Source organism: Camelus bactrianus, chromosome 13, assembly GCF_048773025.1.
Source record: "Camelus bactrianus isolate YW-2024 breed Bactrian camel chromosome 13, ASM4877302v1, whole genome shotgun sequence".
NCBI classification, from domain to species: Eukaryota; Metazoa; Chordata; class Mammalia; order Artiodactyla; family Camelidae; genus Camelus; species Camelus bactrianus.
This window is the reverse complement of record NC_133551.1, coordinates 73502216-73527932: the sequence shown is the minus strand read 5'-3', so window position 1 is coordinate 73527932 and position 25717 is coordinate 73502216. Positions and strand designations below refer to the sequence as shown.

At 55.5% G+C, this 25717-nt stretch overlaps 1 protein-coding gene across 2 annotated transcripts; it reads left to right on the top strand.

Moving 5' to 3' along the window:
• Window positions 1-501: 501 nt before the first annotated feature.
• Window positions 502-25717, top strand: H6PD (hexose-6-phosphate dehydrogenase/glucose 1-dehydrogenase). 2 transcript variants are annotated; one of them, XM_074377487.1, is made up of 6 exons: window positions 502-892; window positions 5085-5317; window positions 9069-9714; window positions 10840-10957; window positions 21174-21443; window positions 22679-25717. In XM_074377487.1, exons 2-6 carry the CDS (start codon window positions 5292-5294, stop codon window positions 24040-24042), a joined length of 2424 nt encoding a protein of 807 aa, XP_074233588.1. In that variant the 5' UTR covers window positions 502-892; window positions 5085-5291; the 3' UTR covers window positions 24043-25717. The 2 variants fall into 2 exon arrangements, with proteins under 2 accessions (XP_074233588.1, XP_074233589.1); XM_074377488.1 differs by lacking the exon at window positions 5085-5317 and having other exon boundaries at window positions 503-892.

Genomic DNA, 25717 nt, shown 5'->3' with positions numbered 1-25717 from the left:
TGATAAAGCCACACAGGTGAAGATACCATTTCCTGAGCACTTATCACAGGTTGGTGTCTTCAAGTGACCCAAGCTTAGGCAGGGATCCGAAGTCGTCAAGTGGAGACATGGCCGTAGCGTGCTCTCCTACCCCTAAATCACTGCTTCCGGATATTCAAATAGGATGAATCAAGCTGCTCATTCTACAGATGGAGAAAAGCGAGGCCTAGGGAGGTTAAGTAACCTGTTTCAGGTCTCACACCTTGTGCCAGATCCTGGGGAGGAGCCAGCAACCAGGCTTCAAGAGACAACCACTTCTCTGGCCCTCGCGTGTCTCCGAAGGCAGCCCCTATGATGCAGGAAAGAGCCCAGCGCGCGAGAGAAGGGCCCGCTCACTTCGCTCTGAAGTTCAGTGGATTTACGCGAACCAAGGAATCATCAGGGAGCGCCCCCCCCCAATCCCCGCCCCTGCCCGCACGACCCCGAGCTAGGGGGCGTGGTCTCGCCTGAGCCTCTGCCGCCGCCCCTGGCTCGGCCCCACTGAGCGCGCCCCTCGCGTCCCTGGCACGGGGCTCCCACTGCGCGCGCGCCGAGGCCGCCTGGTCTGAGGCCCAGGCCCGGCGGGTCCGCCGCGCTCCCGGACACAGAGACATCTTGGGTTGGGCCGAGTAAGGGCGGACGGGCCGCCCTTGGCCTCGCGCCCTCCCGGCTCGCCGCCCCCGGCGTCGCTGGCGAAACCCGAGCGCGCGTCAGGCGCGGGGCCGCGTGACGCGCACCTGTCGGGGCGGGCCCGGCGGGCGGAAGAGGATGCGCGGGGAAGGGGCCTGGCCCGAGCCCGGCCCGCAGCACCGCGCGCCCTGCGCCGCCCGCGACGTTTCCCGGAGAAGCGGCCGGCTCTGACGGGCGAGATGAAGTAAGCTGCCTCCCCTGCTTTCCGGCTCCTTTGGCCACGGGAGTTATTTACAGGCGGACAGCGGCTGCGCGCTTGCGCCGGGCCGAGCCCACAGGCGCGGGAGGCTGGCCACGCGTGGCTCTCAAACCCTCGGGCATTTGGTTTGGAAGAGTCACCCCACCCACCCGCCCGAATTCCCTTCCCTGCCTTCCTTCCGCAGAATAAATTAATTGTTCACTTCCTCCTCCGCAGATCCCTTGGCGGGGCGGTTCTGTTTGGTGGCGGGTGGGCAGGAGGCAGCCAGGCCCTGTCGAGGCTGGTCCAGAGCGGCCAGCGGCGCCCCCTTTCCTAGGCTTTCTGGAATTCAGTTCAATGAGGGTAGGAACGTGGTGCCCCCTTCCCCCGCCTTCCCCGGGGATCTGCTTAATCTTTGGCATTAGCTCTCAGGTTTCAATCAGCGTTGCAAAGACATCCATCCAATGAATGGTTTTCCAGAAGTAAACCTATTTAGGTCTCAGAAAAGTAGCACACTCATACTTGAATGTTTAGCCAGAAGTGAGAACTTCTGGAAAAATCGTAAGCCGAAATTACTTGCCCACCCACCGCTTTGTCCGCCCACCAGGCCTGTGGCTGGTGAAAGGTAGCCAATGAGGGAAGCCTCGGTAGACTGGGTCTATTTTAAATTATATTCTACACTGGCTGCAGTGGTGGATGTCTAATAGTTCTGAGCTTATAAGGATGGTCTTTTGGCAAGTTTTAGGAGCACCTGGGATAAAAACTGCTCGGTGTCGGGCATGAAGAGAGCTCATTTTTAGGCAGTGTTTTGTGTAACTTTTTTTGAGGTGCATAACTGATCAGCAGATAAGCTACTCCAGGCAGACCTTCGAGTTATTTTTATCCAAAGAGTAGAAGTTCCTAAGTTACCCTTACAGTCAGGTGGTGTTAGGCTGTTTAAAAGGGGGAAGCAAGAGGCACCTCTGGTCATCTGTGACCTAGCCACTTCTCACTTTATTGCTGGAATATGAACAAGGCAACATGTCATTGCTCGCTGCTGAACTTCACCGTGGGTTCTGCGAGGCCCTAACCCCACGGACAGGGCTGGAAGTCAGGTTTTGCTTCTTGTTGCCCTGAGCTGGGAGCCAGGTGGCTATTTGTCTCAGAGAGCTCTTAACCACCATTGCCTGTCAAGAGTATTTTCGCAACCATGACCTGGGTTTTTTTGTTTGTTTGTTTGTTTGTTTTTGGCTGGGCATAAAAATAAGGTGGATGATCCCCGTTTTACAGCTGGAGAAAAGGCCCTGAGCAGTCAAGTGAAAGGCACCAGCCTACTTCCATATTCTTCGGGCTGGATTATAAACTCCCTGTGGGCTGAGGTGGGGGCGTCTTGAACCACCTCAACATTGTATTATGTCTTATATGTTTTTTCATCAGTATGACTGGGAGGTCACCAGTCTGTCGATGAGCTGCTCCTTGGCTTTTTTTTTTTTTTTTTTTTTTTCCCTGTTGAGAGATGTTGATTGGTTTTGCAGCAGTTTCAAGATGCCAGCAGAAGTCCCTTGCTTGTGATGCTGTGGGTTGAATAATGGTAGGGGCGAACATTTCTCAGGTGCTTCCTGTGTGCCAAGCATTGTGCGGACTGCTTTGTATGGACTGGCTGTCTGTGCTTCTTATTGGCTTGTTTCCCCAACTCTGTGGTTGAGGTCAGGAGAGGTGAAATAGCTTGTGTGAGGTCACACAGCTACTACTAAGGGGCAGAACAAGGATTCAGAAGCCTCCAGGTTTTAACAGAGCAGCTCAGACTAAAACACGGTGTCTTCATGACGTCAGAAGGAGGGTGAGTGAATCACTGTCAGAGAGGACGTGTGAGGCCGAGGCCGTTCACAGCACTTGGTGTTCAGGGCAGCCTGACACCAGGGAGCAGAACGGCTGCCCAGCTTGGATAGCTTATGTGAGTGTTTAGACCACTGTCATTCCAGTCTTCTAAGGGAGGAGAATCCGTGTCCACACTGAAACAGTGTTTTACATTTGCCATTTGGGGTTGTAGTCACACATTTTACAGGTGGGGGGAAGTAAATGCTGGAGCCAGACTGCCTGTATTTAAATCCTCTAAGATGCCCAACTGTCAGTAAGTGATTTTCTCTCTCTCCACCTTAGTTTCCTGTCGACCCATTCTAAAAATGGGGACCATGATCGGACCTACCTCATAGATTGTGGCGAGGATTAAGTGGCATGATGCGTGTGAAGCTCTTAGCCCAAAATCTGGCATATAGTTAAATACTCTATAAATGTGTCTTTTATTATTACTAGTGTCCTTACAAGTAGTGAGCTGCTGCTAATGTGTGCTCTGTCACAGTGCTTGTAGTCACTTTTAGAGACTTATTCCTTTGTGCCATTATTCACATGCAGATAGCTTATAATAGGTGACAATAGTCTTGAGTAAATGAGATTTATTTGTTGATTCAGCAAATGTTTAGAGTGCACCTTCTGTGTGCCAGGCCCTGTTTTGGATCCTGGAGATAGTGAACGAAACACAAAACCCCCTGTCCTTACTGTCACATTCCTGAGGGGAGGGGTGACAGACAATAAAGTAAATACACGTATCACATGCAGTGTATTAGAAAGTGATCTGTACTATGCAGGTGAGATTGGGGTGGAGGGTTTACAGTTTTACACAGAGTCGGCTGAGAAAGCGTCGCCGAGAAGGTGACATTTCAGCAAAGAATTGAAGTTACTGAGGGAGTGAACCACGTGGACATCTGCAGGGAGAAGTAGGTCAGGCAGAGAGAACAGCAAGTACAAAGGCCCTGGGGCAGGAGGATGGGTGGCTGGAGCCCAGAGAGGGGCAGAGTGGCAACTGGAGAAAAGATCAAAGCGGTGATAAGTGGGAGGCCAGAAGGTGTAGCCCCTGGAGACCCCTGAAAAGAAGAGTGACACGGTCAGACCGATGCTATGAGCAGATCACCCTGACTGCTGTGTTTAGGCAGTGATAGAAATGGGAGGCCAGTTGGGTGGTCCGTTTGGTAGTCCAGACAGGTGATGGTGGCTCGGACCAGGGTGGAGCAGTGGAAGGTGGTGAGACATAGTTGTACTCTGGATAAATGTTGGTGATAGAAACTATAGGATTTGCTGACAGATTGGATGACCCTGATGGGGAAGATGAGAGCTGCATTTGGAGCATTTGGGAGATAAGACAGTTCAGTTTTGAACGTGGTAAGTCTTGGAGACATCCAACTCTTGGTGCCAGAGCAGCAGTTGATTGTGGGAGGCTGGCATTTAGGGGGAGAAAGTCCAGGCTGGAAATCACGGCCTGGGGTAGAGGCAGTTGTGTGCTGGTCAATGTTTAACAGCCTCTGAAAAGGGTGGCAGTTGGGGGTGGAGAGCGTGATTGATACTGTTTGCTGACATCCGCTGGGTACATGTTCCCACACTGGCCAGCTTCAAGCACACCGTAACAGAATACCCTCACCTTGCAGATAAAATAGGTGTAAATCATGTTAGGAGCATAGATAACAGTCAGATGTAGTAGAGTAATAGGGAAGTGTTGGGTTTTGAGTGTTTCATGCCTTTGTCTTTAATATAATGTACTTGGTTGCAGATTTGTGTAATTCTGTTTTTCACAATGGCTATGTTTGTCAACTGGCTTGACAAATTCCTGAAACTTCAGCAGTTGAATCTGGTATGCAGCCCCGCATGCGGTGGCTCCAGCACGCGATTTGGGTCCCAAGGACCCAGGTTGGATACCTGATGAGATGTTGGGAAAAGGGATTCTCTGAGATTAGAGAGGGAAAAGGCGTCAGAGCCGACCTTGTGGGTTCTGTCCCTTGTCCAGCCCTGAGGGGGACACATGCATGTCGCAGCTTGTGATGAGGGGTCCGACTGGCACCTGTGTGGGGGTGTTTGTCCAGAGGGCCCGGAACACAGAGGAAGGGGTGCAGAGCACACATTTGAGTTGGTGATGGTGGAGGGGCTGGGCCCATCCTCTTGTCCTTTAGCTAAGAAAGATCTTCAGTTCCAATTCTTGTTTTACTCCCACACAGTCTTTAAAAAATTCCACATTCATGGGCTGTGATTTGGAGAAAATCCCCCTTCTTCCTGCGTGGCAGACCGAAGATGGAGGTCAGAGGTGTTGACGTGGCATTGGGAAAGGGAACAGAGCAGCAGCCGCCACTGACACCTATCTCCCAACCGCTTCCTCCTGCCCCTTATCTGCCAGGACTGGAGGATCCAGCTGCAGCCTCCCAGGGTTTACCAGAAGCCAGCTCTGCTGCTGGAGTGCCTGCCCGAGCTGGGCTGGGTCCTGGGCAGACACGGCTGCCTGGGAGCACCCCACATCTGCCTCTCACTTGGGCAGAAGCAGGCTGGAACCCCAGTTCTGACCCACACCTTCTGGCTGGCCACGTCAGAGCTCACAGCTTGGGGGATGGTTGCAGAGCCTTCCTTTAAAAGGTGAGTCTCCCAGGATGCCAGCTGGGAACCCCTTGCCCTGGTGTTAGGGACAGCAAGAGGTGCCCTGGACTGTGGACAGGTGCCCGGTCAGCCCCGACTCTGAGTTGAGCCCGTACCCCCGGAGGATGGAAGGTGTCCCTGGCACCACACTTTACAGCATCATGTGTTTCTTGAATAATAATTGTAAATGAAATTGCATCCTACACACACTTAAGTTAGAGCTTCAGAGAGTTTGGTCTTAACTTCTGAGTGGTGCTCAGTTATCAGCTTTGTGCTTCATACTTCAGTCCTGCATTCCCCGTTCCTGCTGCGTTGGCCTGAGGCTGCAAGCACTAAGCTGCCTCTAAGCTGCCTTTATAGAAAGGCGGTGGCCATCTCCCTAATAACAGAGAGGTCGTCTCCTTTCCTTGGAAAACAGAGTTTAGGGGCAGGAAAGTGCTGTAGAGTTCCTTTAGCTCCTCACAGATGGGGAAACAGGCCTAGCAGGGTACGTGCATGTCCAAGGCTACGTGGTATTTAGATTCTTCTGGAAAAGAATCACCACCTGTTCCAATCCGCAGTCCAATAATACACTGTCCCCCTGTCCCAGAGCGGCTCAAACTTTGCACTAAGCGTTTTCTTATTTATTAATTAAAAATAGAAGCGACTCACAGCAGGGTCAGCCGTTGGAACGCCACTTTCGTGTTTTGGGGACTAACTTCAAGTGTGTCATTTTAGATGTATTTCACGGCCCGTTCCCCTACGAGCAGGCGGGGAGGCAGGAGGAAGCGCTTGCCTCGCAGCCCCGGAGCAGTTTAGGCCCCAGGTGGGTGTGGAGCCATCGGGTTTCTCTGTACCTCACCTCTGCGCCAGGGCCTGGGCCTCTCTGAGCCTGTTTCTTCCCTGTGGGGCAGCGGGGAGGGTACCCGCCGTCTTCCTCCTCTCCGGGTGTGAGACCAGCCCGGGGAGTGTTCTGGTGTCCATGCGCCGACTGCTTGGTCAACGTTAGGCATTACCATTAGGCTCACGATAGTCAGCAACCGGTTTTTGCAGGGGGTTAGGTGAATCTAAACCATCGGAGGCTGCTTTGAAATACCCATGTTTGCACCCACGCTGGACCTGCTGAATCAGAGGTTCGTTGCCTTGGTGAAGGGAGCAGGAGGCCAGGGGTGTGTATTTTGAAAAACCCTCCGGTTGAATCTGACGCTCCCCTGTGGGGAGAGCCCCTGCCCAAGACTTCGCTGCTCAGTGTGCTCTTTGGGCCTGCTTTCAGCATTAGGCCCCTCCCCAGACCCTCTGCAGCAGAATCTACATTTTAAAAAGATCCCCGAGAGATTCATAAGCACGTTGAAGTTCCAGAAACCCTGTTAAGGTTTAAAAAAAACATGGTAGAAGAAAACCAAACACACAGACACTGTTCCTCCGCCCCCCCGCCCCCCCACCCTACTCGTTCAGGAGAGAGCTGTTCCCTGGTTGTTTAGCAAGCAGTCAGCAGCTGTGTTGCAATGACTGGCATTTGTTTAAAGGAGTGCTGGGGGTGTAGGCAAGAGATAAGGGAGGCTAACCTGAGAACTGGGAACTCGGAATGGGGCTGGTCAGGGAAGACTGCAGCCAGCCTCCAGAGTCAGAACAGAATTAAATTGAGGCCTGGGGGTCAAATCAGGCCCAGCAGCCGTCTGTCAGGCCTTCTGCAGTCTTCTGGGGTGGGGGTAGAGGTGCTGGCCCTCGGGGCTCCCTCACCTGCCCACCCAGGCACATCCAGAGCCCTGGCCACTGATGTCCGCTCAGGAGCTCTGAAACGCAGCTTGCCAGCTGGCGGCTCCTCCTCCAGGCTGTTCTCTGGGCTTCAGATTTCTCACTGCCTCTTCCCACACTGACCTTGCAGTGTTTCCTTCCCTCCAGACAGGGGTAGTTGCCAGTTGAGAAGGAAATGCTTGAAGGGCCAAGGACAGAGATTGGAAAGCAGGAGAAGAAAGTGGAATGGTCCTGTGGTCCACCTGTGGACTTGGGAGTGAATGCAGGCAGGGAGGGCGGAAGAGGAAGGCTGGGAGGCCGCCCTTGTGGTCCCTTGGTCCTTCACTTAAAGCTCCAATAACAAGAAGTGTCTGGTGTCCTAAAGGTTCTGGTGCAGATGCTGCTGTTGGATCCTCATCTTGGTTTGGCCACTAACTGGGGCCACCTTGAGGATGGATCTCGAGAGGAAGAGGCAAAGGGAGATGTGGGAGGAGGGGGCGCATTGTCAGAGTCAGGGCGCAGGTCTGGTCCCTCGACAGAGGGGATGATATAGGGACGTGGGAAGGTCTGCAGGGCCTTTTCTGAATTCCTGCTACCCCTTCAAACCTCAGTTTCCCTGTCTGTGTAACTAGACTGTAGCGTCATTGTTGAGGATTTTGATAATCTTTGATCTGGTAGAATGTCTGCCATATAATAGGTGCTAAGTCAGGAATCTTAGCTCCTTCTTCACCGCTGCCACGCCCCAAGCTGGGCTCCAGCCACCCCCCTCAATGTCTGAGAGCCGCGCTGCTTTCTTCCTCACTTCCTTCTGCCTTTCCTTTGAAGCACCGGCCTTGGTGGGAAATCAGAGAATGAGAGTGCCATGGAGTAAGACGTGAGCACATCTAGCCCTCCAGGCCTGGTCAGAGCAGAAGGCCAGAGAAAGTAAGCCCCCAGTGCGTTTGTGACAGGTCCGAGGCCTCTCGCCTTCCCTACATGTCAACTGCTTCAAATTAGGCTGAAAACTAGCCAGGAGGCTGGGCTAACCTCGGGGAGGCCGCAGTGTGCACTTGCTGTCGGTTAACCCGGGAGCCAGGAGCCTGGTCCTGCCTGCTTCCCCGCTGTCTCGCCGCGGGACCTTCACCTGCCTGAGTCTCAGCTTGTCTGTCTGCACGAGGGGGCTGTGATGGTACCCCTCCACTGGTTCTTTTTAGGGTTCCTGTCTGCACTCAGATCTAGTGCACAAACGTGCTTAGTTCTGTGTTTGGCACGTGCTGGCATTCAGTGTTTGCTGCTGTTATTAATTTCCCATAATGATAGCTGCCACTCATACAGTGCTTAGTTGGTGGTAGGCACTGTCCTGAGCAGGTTATAAATATTAACTCAGTTTATCCGTATAACAACCGTCTGGTATAGGTACCGCTAATACCCCCATTTACGATGAGGAAACCAAGGTATAGAGAGGTTAAATAATTGTTCAGGGTAAGGGCTGAGCTGGGATTCAAACTCTGCCAGTTGGTTCCAGGGTCCGCATTTTTAATCACCATGCTGTGGCAGCGATTGGCAGTCATTTCGTGCCTGGAGCCCAGTGGACACGGGAAGAGCAGAGAGAGAAGTGAAGGGTGATGATGTCTTCTCACAGGTCCAGCTGTCATCCAGGATCAAGGCCGGCTGCTCCGATGGTCCCTGCAGCCTGTGCTCGTGGACAAGGCTGGCCCTGGTGGTGAGGTGTACAGCCCCAGCCACACGGCAGTGCGTGGGGCCTCCCTAGGGGTTGATGCCGCCTTCCCAGGCTCCTGCAGCAAAACAGTCCACCTCTAGCAAGTGGCGTAGCCCCTGCTCACGGGCAGGCTCCCGACCCACTGGCTTCTTGGCACAGAAGCCAGCCAAGCTGCTGAGGAGGGAGAGGGAAGCTGTGGGACTATAACATTTTCCTGAGGAACAAGCAGCTGATTCTTGCCAGGCAGGAAATGTTTAATCACCTAGAAGTGCGTTTCCCGCACATTGCATCACCTGAGCCATGTCTGACCCTTCCTTGTTCCTGGTCTGTCTTTCCCAGGTACCCCAGGCACGCTGGTGTTTGGAAGATGCTCACAGCGTCAGTGTGTGTGGCCCTGCTGGCCTGCCTGCACGCCCAGGAGCTCCGGGGACACATCTCTGTAATCCTGCTGGGAGCAACTGGGGACCTGGCCAGAAAATACCTATGGCAGGGGCTGTTCCAGCTGTACCTGGATGAGGCCGGGAAGGGCCACAGTTTTCGCTTCCACGGGGCTGCTCTGACGACCACCGAGCAGGGCCAGGAGGTCATAGCCAAAGTCCTGGAGTCCCTGTCCTGCCCCAGGGACACGGCTCCTGCTCGCTGTGCTGAACTCAAGGATCAGTTCCAGCAGCTGAGCGAGTACCGCCGCCTGAAGACTGCAGAGGACTACCTGGCCCTGAGCAAGGACATCGAGGCGTGGGTCCAGCGCGAAGGCCTCCGGGAGGCGGGCAGGGTTTTCTACTTCTCCGTGCCGCCCTTCGCCTACGCAGACATTGCCCGCAACATCAACAGCAGCTGCCGTCCTGGCCCGGGCGCCTGGCTGCGCGTTGCCCTCGAGAAGCCCTTTGGCCATGACCACCGCTCGGCCCAGCAGCTGGCCACAGAACTCGGGAGCTTTTTCCAGGAGGATGAGATGTACCGGGTGGACCATTACCTGGGCAAGCAGGTGAGCCTCGGCCGGGAGCCTGCCAGGGTGGAGTGCTCTGGGGCCACACCACTAGTGGTGGAATTGCGCCCGAAGGCGTTGTGAAGTCTGAGCTCCCACGGTCACCTGGCCGATGGGCAGGAGGTGAGAGGATGGAGGAACAGCGGTGCGGGGCAAGGGCAGGCCTGCTTGGCCCCGTCCACGTGTCCAGCCGCCTGTTCTTTTGTGTGTCCTACCCTCTTGTTTCCCAGCCAGGGTCTGGGCTCCAATTTCTCAGCATTGCCCTGCATTCTCTACAGAGGTGGCCCCAAGACTCTGGTGCCTGGACCTGGCTTCCAGCTGGGCACGCTGTGGGAATTAAGAGTTAACCACCTTTTTCGACACCCACCTGTCTTTTTTCAGTACCTTTTTCTTCCTGAGTTCTGTTTTGAGCCGGAAGGCTGGTAACAAGATCTTAAAATGGAACGGGGACCATGCGCCCATGCTTCTCATCCAGGCCTGTGGCAGAGCGTGGGGCTGGCCTCCTGGGTGGTGCTAGTCAGCTGGCCAGTTCACTCTGAGCATGCCTTCAGGGCTCCTTCGGGACATCTTCCCAGAAACCACAGCAAAGAATACGTCGACTCCTGTGTTCTCTGGTACTGACCAGGACGTGGGCCCCTGGCCACTTGGGGGGCACCACATAGCCGTCTGGGGCTGAGGCATTGCCCTCCATCCAGCCCTGTTTGGAGTTGCAGTGTTTCAAAGACACGTCCTCAAACCAGTGTCCCTCCTGGTAGGTTTTCACTTGTTTACGGGAAAATGACAAAAAACAAACAAAAAAAAAACCCTGAATATATTCAATTTGAAGCTTTTTTCCCTCCATTTTCAGTATTAAAATATCTTTTATTAAAAGTCAATGTTAATAGAAGATAGAGAACTTTAAATATTTTCTTTCTTGGCAAAATAAAAAGCAGGTAACCCTGTGGAGGTCCCTGAAAGGTTTTTGAAGTCCTTATGGGCTGTGAAGCCCTGACGTCCTGGGACTATTGCTCCAGAGAGTGTCTTCTCTGAGCAGGGGATGGAGAGGGTGGGGCCCTTCCGTGGAGTCAGGATCCCCTCTTTGTTCTGAGAGGAGCCCGCAGCACAATCAGTCTCTTTCCCTGGCAGGTGGTGGCCCAGATCCTGCCTTTCCGAGACCAGAACCGCGAGGCCCTGGACGGCCTCTGGAGCCGGCACCACGTGGATCGGGTGGAGATCATCATGAAAGAGACCGTGGATGCAGGAGGTGCGCGAGGGTCACATCTGTGATGAGGCGTCGGGCCCCGCGGGGCTGGAGGGTCTGCCCGGCCCCCGCGCCTCGGCCAGTACTTCTCAGAGAGAGATTTTGCTGGTGTGTGGTCTCCCTCCAGGGCCTGCCACATGCCCAGCCTTGGACTGTGCTGCACCCCAGGGTGCCTGCAGGCAAGCCCTGTGCAGTCATTGCTGCCCTTGGGAGTGTGTGGGCCGGTGACGTGAACTTGGCCTGGACACTGAAACAGCGGGCTGGCAGTAAACCCTGGAAGTTAGGCTGCCTTTGATGTGAGCATGGGGGAGGCTGTCAGGCTGCACGAGGGTTCCCTCTGCCTTCTCTCCTCCTCACCTCCCGTCCCTCCCGCCCGCTCATTCTCAGCTCAGTGGTCACTTTCTCGGGGAGCCTCTGCTGACTGTCCTGACAAAGCCCATGCCTGCTGCATTCTCAGTGCACACGTACCTCCCTTCCCTGCCCCTCCTCAGTCTTTGCCTCGTCTCATCCCCGGCCAGTCTGTCTCTCCCACTACACCAGGGGCTCCAGGCTGCCTCCTCGCTGGCACCTGGCACCGCCTCGGAAGTGCTGACCAAACACCGCGTGAGTGAGCGGCATTGACCTGGGAGTCGGGACACCTGGGTGTCAGGCCCGTCTCTGCCTTCACCCGGTGACCTCAGCATGTCACATCCCTCGTCTGAAATGAGTGGCTTGTCTACACAGCTGACAGCCCCCCTTTGAGCTGTAGCATTCTGTGAATTCATCACATCTTTTGAGCATTGACTGTGTATTCAAAGCATCAGTTCTTAGCCCCAATAATAAAGGCTGATTCTTATTGTGTCCTCGTGCCCCCAGTAGCCGAGTGAGATGGGCTCTATTATTAGCCTCCACCTACAGATGAGGCTTGGTGACGAGCCCAAGGTCACGGCAGGAAGTGGTGGGGCCGGTCCTGGTTCAGGCAGTCTGGCTTCAACACCAGGCTCTGTGCCACTGCAGCCAGCTCATCCCCGTGACTGCTTTCTGCAGCCCGAGCAGGAGTGCCCGAGGCCACCATCCCCACTCCACAGTGTGTGCCTGGGCGGGGGGGGGGCCCCCGACCCCGCAGGCCCGGGTTGGGGGCCGGGAGGTCTGTCTTGTCTTTGTCTTTTCCTCTTTTCCTTCTCTCCCCCTTGGTTACTCTTCAGCTTTCTTCTCTTTCCTCTTTGAATGTGTGTTTAGTGTTGGAAGCTCTGGGTGAGATGAGGTGATAGGTGTGAGACCCAGCCTCTGTCCCATAATACCTCACAGATTCTTGGGGGACATAATATGTTAGGACAAACTCCAGAACCAATGATGGAAGCAGGTGGTGCTGTGGGAGGCCGGGGAGGGGAGGCGTGGTGGGCGGGGCGGTCAGGCATGAGCTGGGCTTCTGAGGGCATCGCTGTCTCCAGTCTGGACCCCACGTTAGAAGAGAGGTCCTCTCCCCACTGCAGTGAACCTCCGTGGGTCTTGGGGACCCTCCCCAAGCCTTCCGAAATTCCCCTTCTGTCCTCAGCAAGGGCTCAGGCCCCAGTTTGCTCCTGTGCCTGTGTGTGTCAGGTGTCCTGGCGGGAGTGAATGCTGGGCCCTGCCCTTGCTGCGTTCGCAGAGAGATGTGCTGCAGATCTGGCACTGAGAGCGTGGGGCGGAACAGGAGGACGCCGCTGCCACCCCTGCTGCAGGCCAGGCTTGGGGGCCAGCGCCTCTCTGCCTGGACTTGACACCGGGTCTCCTCCCTGCCCCATTTCTGGCAGCTCCCTCCTGGGCCCTCCCTAGGTTGGGGAGGAGCTGTGATGTCTGGAGTTACCGGTTGGCATTGTTGCCTCTTAACTCTTCCAACCCTGCCACCCCGTCCTTCTTGGTGTCTTATGTCATTTTGGGGCTTTTGTAAGATCCCTGTGGAGCCCGGGGCTTGGCAAACTGCTGGCCTTCTTATGTTTTGGGTGTTGGAGAAAGGAAAATGGAAGGCAAGACAGAAAGGCGGGCGCAGGCCTGGGCAGCCTGTCTGGCAAGGCAAGCCTGTGGCAGGGAGGATCTCGGGTTTGAACTGCAACACAACAACTGAGGTCCGGGAGGGAGGGCGGGCGCCGTGGCTCTGCCTTCAGGGCGCTGTGCAGGCCCAAAGCGCGGGGCCCCGTTGCCTTCAGGGGGTGGGCTCCGAGCAGTGGGCCTCACTGCTGCCAGGCCCAGAGGCAGAGAGGCCCAAAGCAGGGCAGGCAGCTGGGACCCACTGGCCCAACGGACTTGCAACCAGTAAGGATGCGGCCAGAGGGGGCTAGTTCAGCCCACTGCCCTTGTCAGAGGTGGCCAGCAGGGCTGCAGCTGTCCTGGGCGTTGGGTGTCCCTGGCTGGCCCTTGACTGCTAGTCGCCTGCACAGGCCCTAACAGGGCCTGATGAGCGACCTCCTGCTCCTCTGCTCACTGGTGAGTTCTCCTTCCCCCTCTCTCTCCCCCTCTCTTTCTCTCTCCCCTTCCCTCCCTCTCCTTCCACCTGTCCCTCTCTCCCCTGGGCTTCGGGGACCCAGAAGGACAAGTGCTCCCTGAGTCCCGAGGAAGCGGCCTGGTGCAGCCCTGAGGCCCAGGCACTGACCCTCCCTCTCCCCTCTGGGTCCTGCTTTGGAGCCCATCCCTCAGGGGGCCTGATGGACCCTAGTTCAGGCTGGAGAGGATGGGAGCTGGGACCCTGCGGCCTCCCCACCGTAGCCGTAGCCATAAGCCCTGCGCCCAGCACTTCGGCCTCTGCTGTGCCTTCTCCTGGGATTGGGGGTGGGGAGAAGGCCGGAGGGGAGGCTTCCCTCCCCATGGGAGGTGAGCTTAGTAGACAAGCCGCCCGCCGCGGGACTGGGCACGGCCAGCCGGTGTCCGAGACCCGGTCTGAGGGTTAAGCAGAAGGACAGAGTGTGGCCGCACCCCACCCCCACCCCGGCCGGTCCTTGTCCTGCTGCAGTTGTGCAGACCCCTCAGACTCCAGCAGGGAGGCCCTGAGCCACCCAGCAGTCTCCCGGGCTCTGGGAGGGGAGGGACCACAGGCCCTGGGACCTTGAGCTTCTGAGCTGCCTCCCCCGCCGCCACGCGCCTTGGGGGGTAGCTGGCTTCCCCAGCTCCCTCCCTCCCCCGCTGTGTCAGAGGTTTTTTCCTGTTTTCTGCCGCAGCCTCTGGCCCAGAGGAGTTTGCTGCAGTCAGGGCTGCTGCATAGGCAGAAGGGAGAGAGCGTGAGGTGGGAGGAGCAGCCCCAGCGCCCAGCTCCCTCTCAGCCTCATCTGGGATGCCCTTCTGGGGAGTCCCTGACCAGTGAGCCCCTGAGAGTAACTGCCAGCGGTCTCCTGAAGCAGCGCTCCGGGCCACACAGGGCGTGACCTTGGCTAGGCCACTTGGCCTCTGGAGATGACCTCCGCTGGTCCTCCTCACAGCCACTGGGAAGGGCTGTGCTGAGAGAGAGGCTGGTCGCTCTTGGACTGGGGTTCAGCTGGGCAAGCTGGGAGTGCTGGGATGTGGTCCCAGGTCAGTGGCACCTCAGAGCGCAGGCTTCTAAGCACTGCGCCTACAGCCTCGGTCTGCCCGGGCCCCAGCAGTGGGCCTTCCTGCCAGGGTGTGCTCAGGGCAGCCTCTCTGCTGCCCTCGCTTCCCCTCTGGAGACGGGGCGGCGGGGGGGCTCTTATTTTTTATTTATTTTTGGGGGGTGCAGGGAGGAAGGAGGGAAACTTCCTGAGGATGGTGTAGCTGTCCCTGCTTTGGGAGGGTCCTTTTTCTGACATTGGTGTGTATTGACCTCAGAGCTGGAGTGACCATTCAGTGCCTCTCACGGAGGGACCAAGGTGGCCAGAGTCCTCCCAGGTTCACACCAGCTGTCCCGCTCCCAGCCTGGTGTGCAGAAGGGGTTGGAGCTGCCCTGCTGCCCTGCCGGGCGTCTCCAAGGTGAGCCCAGGGCAGCTGCCCAGCCTCCTGCCTGGAGAGCACCCCGGCCAGCCCAGGAACCCACTCTCTCCTTGGCCCTCCCCACTTTTTATTTTTGTGGCCCCAGAAGCTACTCTAGAGATCGCAGCTGGCCTTCAGTGATTTTGTTTAACATCTGTGTTTCTGCTGGGAACCTCCCACAATGTGGAGGCAACGGGGAAGGGTTACTGGTCCCAGATCTGAAGGCTGCGATCTTCAGCACCATCTCTATGTAATGATGAAAACCCCTGTTACTTCTGTCTTGGGATTGTTTTAAGGATTAAATCGGATAATATACACGGGAATACTGTACAAATGGAGGTGCTGCCCTCCTTCCAAGTTGGCAAGAAGGGGAAGCAGCAGTGTCCTCCGTCTCTCCCCGGGCTCCACGTGGCCTGTGGGTGACTTGTGTCGGGTTATATAAAGCCCTGTAACTGATCTGCAGTGCTCTCTTATGTCCATTCTTCGCCTAGTATTACCTCTCTCTGTGTATGTACTTAAATTTCCACGTATTGACAGTTTGCATCATCTGTACCTTTTGGTAGCTCTGTATTTCTGTTCCATTCTGTTTGTATCACAGAATGTGAGTTGTCGTATTATTAGACATCTTGGTGGTTTCCACTGTTTTTTGTTTTTTGGCTATTTTAAATAATACTTGGCAAGCTTTAAAAAAAATAAGATTTGATTCACACACCATAAAATTTACCCTTTTTTTAAAAAAAGTGTACAATTCAGCAGTTTTTAACATATTCATAAAGTTGTGCACTCATCTAACTCTAGAACATTTGTGAGTGAGCATTTTTAAAAGTTTTTTTTTTTTTTTTTAAGTGTACTTCGAAAGTGGAATGACTAGGCCATAAGGGTAAAGACTGCTTTATAACTGTTACTACATCTTATCAGACTGTTTTCCAGAAAATTCGAGACAGCAGCGCCCGTAACTAGTGCGTTCCCACAGCTCTGCCCACGTTGGGTGCTCCTGTCTCCCTGGTGGGTCTGTAGCTGCCCTTTCAGGCGCGTGGGACACAGCCACTCGCGCCTTGCCCAGGCTGCCCCCCCACAAGGTTTCGAAGGGGTGGAGCGATGGGTCCCTGTGCTTGTGGCCTTGGGACGCGGATGAGCTCTGGGTGCGAACAGTTTGGAAGCCAAGTTTGGGGAGCGGGGAGATGTCTTTCTTCCATTGTCCCCTCTGGTTGTGCTTTTTTCTTCTCTCTGTGTTCATATATTGATGGGTTTTTAACCCTCAACTTTCAACCTGGGAAAGGATACTAAGAGTCCTTTATAGATCATTGTCAGGAAGAAAATCAGTGCACAGTAACTGGTAGTAACCCGAAGAAAATCAACTTGGGCGCCGTCAGGACGATCAGCCCCTGACTGCCTACCATTGTGCGTGGCTGCGTGGCCTCGCCCCCATGAGGGGCCGGCTATGGACCTGATCACTCCAGCTCTGGAAAGACAGCCCACCAGGGGAGGACCCGCAAATGTGTGCCCCTACCCCCACCCCGAAGCTTGAAATTAAGGAATAAAGGAAGCTCTTTTTTACACAGCGGGTAGCAAACCTGTGAATGCTCCTCCCCACACAGTGAGAGAGGATAAAAATAGGAAAAGGGCCACTTAGGGGTTTGCTGAACTAAAGACTAGTAAGCAGATAACACGGCTTTTTAAGACTCTGCTGTGTTCTCTCCATCAAAATTTCTTCTGTTCTCAAAGCTTCAACTATCCTCTTCACACTCTTAAATCTACGCTAATTCGTTGATTCTGACATATTTTTACATATTTTACATATTCTCTGGAAGTTGGGTTTACCATCAATGGGGTGATACAGTTGAATTGACAGCCTGTTTCTTCCTTAGTGGTTATAAAATAATGATGCTTCCACCACCATTGGCATTTTTGATTTGATGGGATCTTGTGTATCTCCAGCATTCATTGCCTTTCCTCGCCCTAGTCTTAACATCTGCAGCTCCCTTTGAGACATTTTCGCTGGATGTATATGAGTCCGTCAGACTCGGCACGTTGTGAACTTAAACCACCATTGCCTCTTTCTCGTCAGACACTGAGACTCTTTCTAACTTCTTTATTTTCAAATGGTAACTGTTCTCTGAGTTGCCCGGCTGGTAGCCTTTCTCTTGCATCCTCTGTAATAATAAAAACACTTACCAGTATTTATTAGTGCTGCCTGCATGGCAGGCACTGTTCCAAGCCCTGTGTGTTTGTTAACTCATTAATCCTCACAGCGGCCCTACAAGGCAGGTTCTGTGACCAGCCCTCTTTTATATGTGACATAGAGCCCCTTGCCTGCGGTCACACTCCATTCAGGTCACAGCTCTGAACTGTCTGTCTTGGGTCCAGCCTGTGTCACCAAACAGTTTTCACTCACCTACTAATGAATTTACTGTCTCTCTGGATTTGCCTGTTCTGGACACTTTGTATAGATCAGATATAGAGTAAGTGACTTTTTGTGTCTGGCCTCTCTCACTCAGCGCAGTGTTTTCAGGGTCCATCCACGTTGGGGAGTGTGTCAGGGCCTCGTTTGTTTTTTATTGCAGAGTAACATTCTGTTGTGTGGATGGGCGTGCCACATTTTATTACCCATTTATGAGCTGGTGGAAATTTGGGTTGTTTCTCCTCTCGGGCTCTCGTGAAGAATGCTGCCATGAACATTCATGTACACGTTTCTGGGTGGGCATGTGTTTTCGTTTCTCTTGGGCGTGTGCCTCGGAGTGGAACTGCTGGTGACTGTTTAGCTGGTTGAGGTTGAGAACTTTTAGTAGCTCCTCACACTCCTCAGTCCAGTTTCCAAAGCCCTGTCCATCTGCTGTCGATTTCTGCAATTCCAAATCCCAGATTGGCCACTTCCGCTCCTCACCGCAACTAGGATGTGGCCCGGGGCAGAGTCAGCCCGGACATACATTTCTTTGAGACACACAGCAATTCAAAAAATCTGAATTATTTGTGCATGTGAGATTATACTTAATGATCCAAATTTGTCTATTCTTGTAAAAAATTGCAAGATATGGTCACCGTGGGCCCACACTCCCATGAGGCGCCACCACCTGACTGCAGCTGACACCCTGCCTTGCCCTCCTCACACTCTTCCTGGCCAGGAGGCATTGCAGACCCTGCCCTCTCGCCTAGATTCATCTTTCCCAAGACCCACTTAGCCGGCTGCTTCAATCTCTGTGTCCCCTTCTAGAAGCCGCTGGTCCTCCTGCTGCTCAGCTCCACACTGGGTAGAATGTTTGCTGTGCGGTTGCTTAGATGGGAGTGCGAGGAAGTTAAAAGGGAGCTGTGTTGGTATAAGAAGTGCAGGCTTTGGGGCCAATTGCCTGGGTTCAAATCTCACATTTACCCCTTTACCAGCTGTGTGTCCTTGGGCAAGTCGCCTAACTTCTCTGAACCTCAGTTCCCTAACATTTTAAAACAGGGTAATAGTAGGACCTCCTTACGGATCATTACCATGAGCAGTAAATGGACTCCATCGTTGTCATGGTTAATGTCTTTTCCTTGATGTCTTCTCACTGAGGCCAGGACCCTGCAGGTGCTGGGAGCTCAGACGCTGTTTCTCCGCGGGGGGCCCTCCGGGCACTTCGACTGGCACAGCTGGGCTTCCTGTCCTGCCGTTCAGGCTTCAGCCTCCCTGGCCAGAGCTGCACCCTCACGCTCTGGCTGAGGACAAGAGTCGGAGGACGAGGGTGCCTTCCCACGAGCCAGCTGCGGGCCTCGCTTCTCCCGCCACGGCACTGGGCCACCACCAGGCCTGGCCTGTCGGGCTGAACTCACGGCAGGTGGTCCCTGCTCACCATGCAGCTGGCCTGAGGGACACGGCCCAGCAGGTCTGAGCCAGGAGTCGCTTCTTTTTGTTTGTTTGAATGAAGTGTTGACTAGGTAGAAAAGAATGCCTACAAAATGTGTGTGAAACGTACGGAACTATGATACAACGAACACCAGTGTGCCTGCCAGCCTGTTTTTAACAAGAAGCTTCATTGTCTTCTCGTGTTCCTCCCCAGATCCTATCCCAGTTCCTCTCCTTTTTGGTTCCAAATTTTAGGTAGACTGTTCCTGCACTTCACTTTGTTGTTTCTCTGATCACCGTTTAGTTTAGAAGAGGAAGCACGCTCTGCGTGTCTGAGTGCTGAGTCTGTCTGCCCCTTTACCCTGCTTTCAGGATAACCTCTTCAGCTCTGTCTTCCAATAGCTGATTTTTTTTCCCCAGCTACTCCTAATCCATAAAACCCATCCGTTGAATTTCTAATTTCCCATTGCACTTTTTCGTGTATTGAAACTCTGTTTATTCTGGTCATATTATGTCCTATTTTCGAAGTTAATTTTTATCTTTAAAGCAGTCGCGTTTCTTTCGCTCGACGTGGTGCCTTTGGGGTCTGTCTGCGGCGACGTGTGTGCATTTTCTCTGCCGCACGGGGCTCTGTCGCGTGACTGCAGTGCTGTGTCCGGTGCCCCGGCTGCGGCAGTGAGCGGACAGCCCAGTCGTGCTTTGATGGAGCTTCAGGAATAGCTGAGAAGAGAGAGAGAAGCAGGCACCAAGTTAGTCAGGTGAACTTTCCAGGGGGGAGGCCAAGAGTTCAGTAAGGTCTCCTCGAAGCCGAGACCTGAAAGGACGAGCAGGAGATACTGGGTGAGGGCTGATCCCACGATCCAGGTAGTGCGCGTGGAACCGGATAAGTGAGTGCTGTCCCCGCTGCGACGTCTGGAAGGCCTTTCCTGTGTGTGAGTCTTGGCAAGTTAGCAGAGTATGAACCATGGCACATGTGAGGTGTTGCACATTTGAACTCTAAGCCTTAAGTAGGCCATTCACTTGTATGTGGGCAAGTCACTGATGATCAGGGTTCACACTGAGCTCTGGAGGAGTGGGTGTGATGTCGTGTGTCGTTAACCAGCTCCTGACTCTGCTGGTCCCGTCCGAACCCTGGGCCTCTGAGTCCTCCTCTCGTGTGGAACAGGGACAGTCGTGGTCCCCGCCCTGCAGGATCTTGTGGGTGTGACGGGGAGGGGCGCCCAACACCTCAGTACTGTGCCAGGTGCAGGGGGCACCCGTGCCGTCGCTGCCCAGCTCTGTGGTCAGTGTTCTGTGCGCCGCCCTCTTTTACCCTCTCAGTAACCCTGTCCACCCCCAGCCACCTTGACATCTCCACCTGTCTGTCAGAAGCTTAAGCTCACCTAAAACAGAACTCCTGGTTTCCTCTCCATCAAACTGTCCCTCTCCCAGTCTCCCCATCTCGGCAAACCCCACCACTGCCTGTCTTTGGCTCAGGCCCCAGTTCTAGGAGTTACCTTTGGTTCCCCCTTTCTGCTCGTGCTTACCGCATCTGTCAGCAGGTCCAGTCAGTTCTGGCTCCAGAGAGAACTGTCCACTCCCTGAAGCCCCTTCACTGCCACTGGAGTCCAGGCCCCACCAGCTCTCCTCTGGGCACCTACACAGCCTCCTCCTGGGTCTTGTGCTTCTGCAGCCAGTCTCCCCACAGCAGGCCGGGGATCCATTCCAAATACACGAGTGGTCTTGACATTTCCTGCTTCAAACCTGCCTGTGGCTTCCCCTGCGCTTAGAAATGAGTCCAGCCTCCGCACCTTTGCTGCGGACGCCTGCCCGCCTGTCTGCTCCCTCTCGCGCTCCTCCTTCTGGACACTCTGCAGCCCAGCTCGTCCTGCCTCAAGGCCTTTCCTCTTGAAGCGCCGTCAACCAGAATCCTCTGCCTGGCTTTTTCTGGTCTGCCTCTTCAGGGCTCAGGGGCCTGCCCCGTTACCCTCTGTCACAGGCTCTGTCTATAATGTCTTTATTGACTTTTTCTCCCTCCCATCTTCCCTCCCCACCACTGTAAGCTGTTTGTTGCCCAGCACGTGTGTGCACTTGGTAGTGGGGAGGCAGTTAGGCCCCATTTAAGGACAGGATGCAGAACAGAGACTCAGAAGTCAGTATCTCGCCCCGGGCGGTACGTTAGTAAGCAGCCAGGCCCTCCCGTGATGCTGCAGCCCCCTGCAGAGCCGGACCAGATGGCTGGTGCCTGGTGTCTGTGGGGACCAGAGCCTTCCCCACGCAGGCTCCTAGGGAGGCCCAGGGGTCTGACACCGTCCCGCAGAACGGGTCTCATTGAAGGGGGGTGGCTCAAGGACGCCCGCCCTGCTTCCTTCTCTTGTGTGCTCTGGCACAGTCACTCTCTGGACTGTGGGGTGTGGGTGCCAGGACAGAAGCACAGTTGTGGCGGGCGTCGTGGGCCTCCAGTCCTCACTACCTCTCCCTGCTCCCCCCGCTCAGGTCGCACCAGCTTCTACGAGGAGTATGGGGTCATCCGAGATGTCCTCCAGAACCACCTGACGGAGATCCTCACGCTGGTGGCCATGGAGCTGCCCCGCAACGTCAGCAGCTCGGAGGCGGTGCTGCAGCACAAGCTCCAGGCCTTCCGGGCCCTGCGGGGCCTGCAGAAGGGCAGCGCGGTCCTGGGCCAGTACCAGGCGTACAGCGAGCAGGTGCGCAGAGAGCTGCAGAAGCCAGACGGCTTTCACAGCCTGACACCAACCTTCGCAGGTGGGCTCCGGGGCTGGGCATGGGCTGCCCCCTCCCCCCAGGCAGAAGCCGCTCTCCAAACCCAGATGCCCTTTGGTGTGGGTTGGAAGGGACTTGAAGGGGGGTTTTCACAAGGGAGCTCAGTGGCAAGTGAAAGGTTCCCCTGCTTCTCTGGCCTTCCACTAGCTTAAAGCAACGGGTCACCTGCTGGCTCTCTCTGGACAGAGGACACCTCTGTGGTGGTCTCAGTTCAGTCCACGTCCACAGGGCTTGTGGAGCTGAGTTCAGACCAAGTTCTGCCTTTGCAGACTTTACATCCAGCCCCAGTGAGGCTGCAGACCAGCCCACCACAGCCAGGGGCACCTCCAGTGGGCAAGCACCATGCCAGTCAGACAGGTGCCCCCCAGGGCCATCCTCTGGATGGTTCCACAGGCTCAGAGCTTTCTGGGGGAGTCTGGCTCCCTAAGACTGCAGATAATAACCCCCACAACCAGAGCAGCAGCTGCTGTCAGGCATGCCATATACACGATCTCATTTAACCCTCACATGCACAGATGCTTCAGGCAGGTATGATTATCAGCCCCATTTAGAGGTGACGGAACATGAGTCTCAGTGAAGTTGCCCAAACTTGCCCAAGGTCTTGCAGAGACAGTAGATGAGAAAGCCAGGTCTGGAACTTGAGTCTGGAGTGAGCTCAGCGTCCAGCTTTTACCCCGTGGCCCCCGCTGCAAGCTTTCTCACCTGCACACCAGTTCCCTACTGGTCTGTGGCTGAGAGCCCCGTCCCCTCCCCTTCTCCCTATATCTGACCTGGCCGCAGTGTGTCCTGAGTGCTCTACAGACAGGAAGGGAGCACCTTTCCATAGGACGTCCCCACCGACAGTCAGGATCTCCACCACCTTGCCTCCACCACGAGACTCGCCTTAGAGTCTCCAGATTGGAACCTCTCAGCCCAGTTCTCCTTTGCCTGGAAGACTGTGGCTCTAAGAGGTGCCTCAAGGGAGGTGGGTGTCCGAGGTGGCCCCAGAGGCCACCGTCTGAGCACTGACTGGGAAGAGAAGATAATGGAAGAGGTGAAAGTTAGGGGGTGAGGCTAGCAAGGCAAGGGGTGTTCCCGATGCAGTGTGTGCCCAGAGGAGGGGCTCGGGCAGGAGGAGGCTGGCTGGCAAGAAGGAAAAGAGGGGAAGGCGAGTGGGCTGGGAGGTCCTGGGTTCTCTGTGCTGGAGCATCACCTCCGCTGTCCCCCTGTCACCTCAGGCGTCCTCGTTCACATCGACAACCTTCGCTGGGAGGGCGTTCCTTTCATCCTGATGTCTGGCAAAGCCTTGGATGAGCGAGTGAGCTACGTTAGGATCTTGTTCAAGAACCAGGCGTGCTGTGTCCAGAGCGAGAAGCACTGGGTGCCAGACCAGAGCCGGTGCCTGCCTCAGCAGATCGTCTTCTACATCGGACACGGCGAGCTGGGCAGCCCTGCCGTGCTGGTCAGCCGGAACCTGTTCAGACCCTCCCTGCCATCTGCAAGCTGGCAGGAAGTGGCTGGCCGGCCTGGGCTCCACCTCTTTGGCCGCCCTCTGTCTGATTACTACGCCTACAGCCCCGTGAGGGAGCAAGATGCCTACTCCATCCTCATCTCTCACATCTTCCACCACCGGAAGGACTCCTTCATCACCACGGAGAACTTGCTGGCCTCCTGGGTCTTCTGGACGCCCTTGCTGGACAGCCTGGCCCACGAGGTCCCACGCCTCTACCCAGGAGGAGCTGAGAACGGACGCCTGTTGGACTTTGAGTTCAGCGGCAACAGTTTAGCCTTTTCCCAGCAGCCGCTGGAGCAGCTGGTGCCGGGGCCAGGTTCTGGGCCGACACCCAGTGACTTCCAGGTTCTCAGGGCCAAGTACCGAGAGAGCCCACTGATCTCAGCCTGGCCTGAGGAGCTGATCGCCAAGCTGGCCGACGACATCGAGGCCACAGCTGTGCAGGCAGTGCGGCGCTTTGGCAAGTTCCACCTGGCGCTGTCGGGCGGCTCAAGCCCCATAGCCCTGTTCCAGCAGCTGGCCACGGGGCACTATGGCTTCCCCTGGGCCCACACGCACCTGTGGCTGGCAGACGAGCGCTGCGTCCCGCTCTGGGACCCCGAGTCAAACTTCCAGGGCCTGCAGGCGCACCTGCTGCAGCACGTCAGGGTCCCCTACTACAACATCCACCCCATGCCCGTGCACCTGCGCCAGCGGCTCTGCGCCGAGGAGGACCGGGGCGCCCAGGTCTATGCCGAGGAGATCTCCGCCCTGGTGGCCAACAGCAGCTTCGACCTGGTGCTGCTGGGCATGGGCACCGACGGGCACACGGCCTCCCTCTTCCCGCAGTCGCCCACCGGCCTGGACGGCGAGCAGCTGGTAGTGCTGACCAAGAGCCCCTTCAGGCCGTACCAGCGCATGAGCCTCAGCCTGCCCCTCATCAACCGGGCCAGGAAGGTGGCGGTCCTGGTCATGGGCAAGATGAAGCGTGAGATCGCCGTGCTGGTGAGCCGCGTGGGCCACGAGCCCAGGAAGTGGCCCATCTCGGGCGTCCTGCCTGATTCCGGCCAGCTGGTGTGGTACATGGACTACGAAGCATTCCTGGGATGATGGTGCCTTCACCCTTCGCTCACCCCTGTGCATCCCTTCACTGTCCTCTCTCTGCTCCCTCGGTCCTGCCCCCCACCCACACACCTCGGCTCTCTGGGAGCTGATGCCTCAGGGCCAGGCCCCCATCCCAGTCCCTGTGATGGCCCCTGTCTGGTGGTGGTGGGTACACACTGAAACAAGGAAGAAATGTAATCTCTGCTCTCTAGAAGCTTCAAATCCAAGTCTGGAGAGAAATGTCCGCCTTAAGAAAAGACCTGCAGCAGTTACACGTGAACATCAACCGGTGCAAAACAAGACGATTTGAAAGCTCCCCACTGGAGGGGGAGTGTGGTGGGCTGCGGTTAATTGGGACGTTTCCCGTGGGCCGGGACCTTGGGGGAAAAGCAGAGCGTTGACCAGCAGGAGCAGGAGCACGGGCATCGCTTTGGGCACAGCACCCTGTGCAGAGTGGGGGGGGTGCTGGGAGCTGCCCCAAGACCATGAGCTTTCAGGCCCTCACCTCCATCCATCCCCTTCTTCCCAAGCCTCCGCCATTCAGCCTGCTGTCCTGTGCTCCCCATGGCCACCCCCACCTGCTCTGCGTCTTGGGTTCATTTCTCCTCTGTCCCTACTGTAGAGGTCTTCCCATCCCCTTTCTGTTTCTACACTGTCCCTCAGACGCCCCATTTATGGACAGACGATGACAGTAACGCAGCAGCAAATGCTAGGATGCTAAAACGGACCAGAAATCTTGTGACTTGTTTGCAGCTCCTTTTCTCAGCAGATGAACTTCTCTGATGGGGAAGGCGCTGGCTCCCTCAGCTTCGTGAGGGAGGACCCCTGCCCCACCCCAGCGCTCCCATCTCTAGCCAGCCCTCCGCCTGAGACATACCAGACGTGGATGATCAGGCTATTCCAGGCTTCCCTGATTTGAGAGGGTCCCTTGTGTCTCAGTGGACTTCCCAGTGCTTCTGCTCTCAGTGTCCCCTCTTGTTTTACCTGGGAAGATCCAGTTAAATCTTTGGTGGTGACATCTCATTTGGGGAGAGAGGTGTGACACCAAGTGCCCTAGACCAGCAGGCGCTCTGATCTGACCAGTCAGGAGCCAGGTCTCCTTGGCGGGGCGGCCGCAGCTCATGTTAGCAGGGGCTGCCCACGACCATCTCAGGGACTCGGCTGATTCTCAGCCCGTCCTCCTCACACTACCTCTCGGTGGCATCGACATCCGGTCTGCTGGGCCCTCCTGCCAGCGCTCACCTCACCACTACTGCCTTGCTGAGGACGCGGGAGAACCCAGCAGAGCTTCTTCTCAAGAAATAGGTTGGGTGCTCTGCTCCTGGGAAGCCATGGACCAGTAATACCTGTTTTTCTGAAACCCCCAAGGAGAGAGGGGGTATCTTTGAAATTATTTTTTAAAAAATTCAAAATTCTCAGGATGCACTTAATTTTTATTTCAAATTCCCATGTAGCCATGCCCCCAAGATCCATCAGTAGAGCACAAGACAGGCTTTTCTGGGTGACTGCTTCCCCCGTCTTACAGTCACATTTTGTATCTGATCAGGCAGATACAAAGTGTCAAGGTCACACCAAGGGCTTTCCTGGGTGAGGAGGGGCATCGTGGAATCTGTTTCTTTACTTTTGATTGTTACACTTCCTTCAAGGCTACGGATTTAAAATAATTCTTTCTGTCATCCTA

Excerpts from the sequence above, each read along its gene's own strand:
- H6PD (XM_074377487.1), top strand. The coding sequence starts at position 5,292 with ATGGTTGCAGAGCCTTCCTTTAAAAG. Across the intron at positions 9,715-10,839 it reads ACCATTACCTGGGCAAGCAG|GTGGTGGCCCAGATCCTGCC; the intron begins GTGAGCCTCGGC and ends TTTCCCTGGCAG. Across the intron at positions 10,958-21,173 it reads AGAGACCGTGGATGCAGGAG|GTCGCACCAGCTTCTACGAG; the intron begins GTGCGCGAGGGT and ends CCCCCCGCTCAG.